The 4,949-nt window shown below is 39.1% G+C and overlaps 1 protein-coding gene across 1 annotated transcript; it reads left to right on the top strand.

The window, feature by feature from the left end:
* The first annotated feature begins 403 nt into the window (after nt 1-403).
* dnajc15 (DnaJ (Hsp40) homolog, subfamily C, member 15) lies at nt 404-3,342 on the top strand. Its single transcript, XM_020609486.1, has 6 exons — nt 404-547; nt 1,143-1,194; nt 1,423-1,496; nt 2,351-2,427; nt 2,549-2,619; nt 2,779-3,342. Exons 1-6 carry the CDS (start codon nt 437-439, stop codon nt 2,847-2,849), a joined length of 456 nt encoding a protein of 151 aa, XP_020465142.1. The 5' UTR covers nt 404-436; the 3' UTR covers nt 2,850-3,342.
* The last annotated feature ends 1,607 nt before the right edge of the window (nt 3,343-4,949 follow it).

Below are 4,949 nucleotides of genomic sequence, written 5' to 3' on the forward strand. Positions count from 1 at the left end.
GATCACAGTTCAACTCCAAAAAGTAAGTGGTATTTATTTAAGATTACAAACCCTCGTACAGTATCAGCTCATCTTTTCAGCAGAGAGGTGCTGAACATGTGTGCTGGGTACAGGACAAGAAGTGACTGTAGGGCTTCCGTTTTATTTTGAAAGTTATAAACGGATGTGTTCACAAAGTCGAGGTAAGAAAGGTCAGGGGATATAGGATACAGAGCACTTATTAGGTTTTTAGAGAGCACAGGGTTACACAAGATAATATAAGGTGAACTGAGTTGGATTATTTTGGTGTGGTGGTAGGTAGGGGCCGGTCTGATCCACACTCCAGTCTGGAAGGTGGCGGTAATGCACCTAAAGCTGGTTGCCAACCGCCATTAAAAATAGCAGCAGCAGAAGAAGAAGAGGCGAAAGAGGAAGAGGCGGAAAAGGAAGAGGCAATATGGCGAATACCGGTGGAGTGACTGGAGTCGATGGAGGAGATATGATGCGATATGCGGAATACACTCCAAAATCAAACGTTCGGAGTGATGCAGAAATAGACAGACGGCTGGTAAGTATTCGTTTAAACAATAAAGCAAGAGTTTTTCTGTTTGTTTGCTTTTTTTTTTAAACGTTCTATAGTTTGAGTTTTGGCTGACGTCAATGACCGCTGTCATTGGCGCAACGTCTGTCACTGCCACATATATACGCGTGCATACATGTTTTAAATTTAATTATAGGCTAACAACAACATCATCTAACTTAGATTATCATTCTGACCAAACGATCAGATAGTGGATCAATCGATTGTTTTCATAATTATATAAGAGATGCTTGATTTTGAATTGTCATAACTAAATATCTATCGATTATTTCCTAAATCAATTTTCCCACTCTATTTGTTTTTACACTGTTTTATATAATAACACTGGGGATGTGTTTGTGTGTTGGACTGCTGATTGAAGAGCTGTTTAATTTTAAAACTACCTTGAGGTCCATGACACTGTGATGGACATTTTTGCCATTGTGTGACGTTTTAAAGATCAAATCGACTATTGCAGAAAATGATCAATAATGATAGTAATTAGTTGTAGCTGGAGAGCTCATAAATTGATCAAGGATTGTAATTCTACATTATACAGATGAATGTTTTGTTTTGGTGATAGGGAGGGACTCTGATTGCTGTTGGTCTTGGTGTGGCTGCTGCAGGTTTTGCAGGTAAGAGAAGTTTGATACAACACTAGTATCAATGACGTGATAGAAGATGATGTTATCTGGATGTACAGAAATCTATTACACTTTGTTTACCATCACTCATATTGTTAAAGATGTTACTTTCCCATTATTATTAGCATTGACTCTCTTTGGTAAGACAAGTTTTCTTTACAGATATCTGCTTTGTTCTTTGGAGATCCCTTTCCATTTAGACATTTGTTTGATCCACAGGCCATTATGCATTCCAGTTGTGGAAGCCTCTTGGACAAGTCTTCTCGGAAACTGTCAAGAAGATGCCCACATCAGTGAGTAGTTCATTCAATTTTACACCTCACTTTTCAAGATTCAAAATTTTTATTTGCCATTTATGCATAAACAGACAGTCTAGGCATATAGACATTCTTGTGCAGCTCTCCTTTGGAGTCAGGTAAGGAGTCAAAAGCCAGAAAGAACACTTAGTCTTAAAATAAAAAAATGTTACATAAAGGCAACAAAGTATTAAAATCACAATACATAAAAATAGAGTAATAGTATTTCCCACAGTGAACTTCAAACACTGCACTTAGTGATTCACATGGTGGAGTTGGATATGTCATTACGCTTGGTGAGGTAGTGGGGGGTTACTGCAGATGTCTAGTAAGGGATTAATGCACATACTGTATATTCTCACATTTTCGCATTTGCCATCAGTCTTAATGCAGCAGGGAAAAAGCTGTTGTAAAGTCTTGTCTTCAGTTATTTGATATATGGGTTGTTTGCCTGCACGTCTTTTCTACTTATCATTGTAAAGTCAGTCCAGATCTTGAGCCTTTGACAATATGTAAACCTTCAGAATATAAAACAGGTTAATGAATCATCATGCTCACCTTATTTGTGTTGGTGTACTAAAGGTCTTGGGGGTCTTACTCAAAGCACTCAGCTGTTGTCTGCAACTCCTATGTTCATCCTTGCTAAGCTTTTGTGCTCAGGGTTTATCTTTTTCATACCAGTTGTAGATGGGTCAGAAAGATACTGTAGTCACATACACAGAGAAAATCCTGTTTCACATTTTGTGATTGTTGATGAACAAATGACAAGTTAACAAACAAAATGTAGCCCATATGATCTACATAGGTTCAGACTATTAACGGTCAAAGCTCTAATGCTTCTGTCCCCTTAGGCTTTCTCGTCATATTACAAAGGTGGTTTTGAGCAGACGATGTCCAGACGAGAGGCCAGCCTCATTCTTGGAATCAGGTAACAGATTGTGTTGTAGAAAATAATTCTTCCAAGTTTCATCTTTTAACATGCATTAAGTGTATTGTCCGACACTGTCTTATTATTGATCATATAGAGGTGTCATTTGTTTTATGTCCAGCCCAGCCAGCACTAAGTCCAAAGTGAGTGAGGCCCATCGGAGAATCATGGTCTTGAACCATCCAGATAAGGGTAAGCTTAACCTCTGAATCCTTCTCATGAAATATAGCACATCTTTATTATGTTTTGGAAAAACAACATAGCAAGCTGTGATAGAAATCTGAAAATACATTTTTGGACTGAAAAAGGAAAGAGGATTGATCACAACCTTAATAAAACTTGTGTGTGCAGGTGGGTCACCATATCTCGCTGCTAAGATCAACGAGGCCAAAGACCTTTTGGACAAGGAGACACGGCGATGACCTGCACCTCAGACTTCCATCACCTCATCCAAGAACTTAGCTCTGTGGCGCTGCTTTTGACATCAGTGCCACATCTGGACTTCCACTCAGGCTCTTGGAAGGTGATAGAAAATGTTCTTTCATTAAGCTGGTCACATAACTTACCTGGAACTCTATTTGTAAAACCCGTGGACATATAAATATGTACATCAATGAAGAGTTAGTGTTACTATCTTAAAATAATTGACAGTCATTTGAAATATTATAGGGGAAGGCATACGTAGGGAATGCTGTGCAGCTGTCTTCTAGTGGTAATTGTTCTATATTAGCAGAATGCTGTTGAGTTCACGATTTGCTGTGTATAACATTTTGGTATGTGTAAATAAGTCAGCATACAAGTAAGGCATTGCCTAATTATGTATTCTATGTAATTATAATAGTAAATTATATTTCCATGTGTAAGTCACTGTGGGTGTGGTGAAAATAGTGTTCTTTAGTAAACTTCCTTTGAAAACAATGAGCTACTGTGGCTAATTATTCAGTTGAGCCTCTTACACCTCACTAGTATCAAAAGGTGTCCCTTGGTATGGCTGAAGTGTTTGGCCTTCTCTTCATGACTGGTCATGCCTCACTGAATTCTCTATGTTTTAGTCTCTCTGAGATGATAATGACAATGTGGTTCTGTACCTGTAAGATGAGAGCCAACAGATGAGATGTTAGTGGAGATTCAGTTTGTCCATAACTGTTTGCTATCAAGTTCAGTATATCAGCTTAAAAGGGTGCTAATATGTCAAGGTTGTTACCACTATTTGTTCCTGCTGCCCCCAGATGGCCAAAAAGATACAGTTAATGCAGATTTAAGGATACGATTGGTTATAGTTAGATGAGGATAGGTGTCTCAGGAAATAATGTATGCCAATAAATTGACAAAAACAGGTGTGTGCATGTACGTGTACCCATCAGAGAAGATAACAGGCATGGCAAGTCTGTCCAGCAGAGTTTTCCCTGAAGAGTCAACTTCATCCAGAGACTCCACCTCTACAAACTCCTGTTGTAACACCTCCATCCATCCATCCATTTTCTTCCGCTTATCCGGGACTGGGTCGCGGGGGCAGCAGTCTAAGCAAAGATGCCCAGACCTCCCTCTCTCCAGACACTTCCTCCAGCTCCTCCGGGGGAATGCCGCGGCGTTCCCAGGCCAGCCGAGAGACATAGTCCCTCCAGCGTGTCCTGGGTCTTCCCCGGGGCCTCCTCCCGGTGGGACATGCCCGGAACACCTTCCTAGGAAGGCGCCCAGGAGGCATCTGAAACACATGCCCGAGCCACCTCAGCTGGCTCCTCTCGATGTGGAGGAGCAGCGGTTCTACTCTGAGCTCCTCCCAGGTGACCGAGCTCCTCACCCTATCTCTAAGGGTGCTACCCCACCCTTAGCAACAGCAATAATGTGGTAAATAATTCACAGGAATATGTCTTTGGAACATATTATCTGTTTTTCTAAGAAAAGTCACTCTTTTAATTGACTGTTACAGTAGCAGCAGGATTTTCTGTCCTTATTAGTGACCACATTTATATTACATGTAGTCATTAGATTCAGTCTCTCACTATGCGAAAGTCAACAATTCTTTTGAGAATCAAGGAGTGTCAAGGGGTAAATCTTTTTCTGCCTGTTTTTGTGAAATATAAAATCTATTTCTTTATATTAATTTCCCTGTACCAATTGAAATATCAACTAAATAATAATACTTCATAATTTTCTGACAATATGTTCTCTATAAGTTTGGGTATAGGAGTCAGTTCTGATAACTGGTTGTCATTTAAACCTCTTTATTTTACCATCAACAAAATCTAAAACTTTACAGTGACCCCATCAATGATACAACACTTTATATGGATTCAAACACATTCAAACTTCCAGAACAGCTCCTAATCAGATGATTTGTTTTTGAAGAAAATTCATTGTGAAACAACAAAAACCATAAATTATGTAATTTAATAAATGAAAGTATGACCTCTATTCTAGAGGTTTTAACTCGCTGGTATCCGAGATAAAGCAGCCCAGGAATAATTAATATATTCTTTAGTTCAGAAAGAAAGAAAAAGAAAAGATTGTTGTGAAAAATG

This window comes from Monopterus albus, unplaced genomic scaffold, assembly GCF_001952655.1.
Source record: "Monopterus albus unplaced genomic scaffold, M_albus_1.0 scaffold99.1, whole genome shotgun sequence".
Taxonomy (NCBI): Eukaryota; Metazoa; Chordata; class Actinopteri; order Synbranchiformes; family Synbranchidae; genus Monopterus; species Monopterus albus.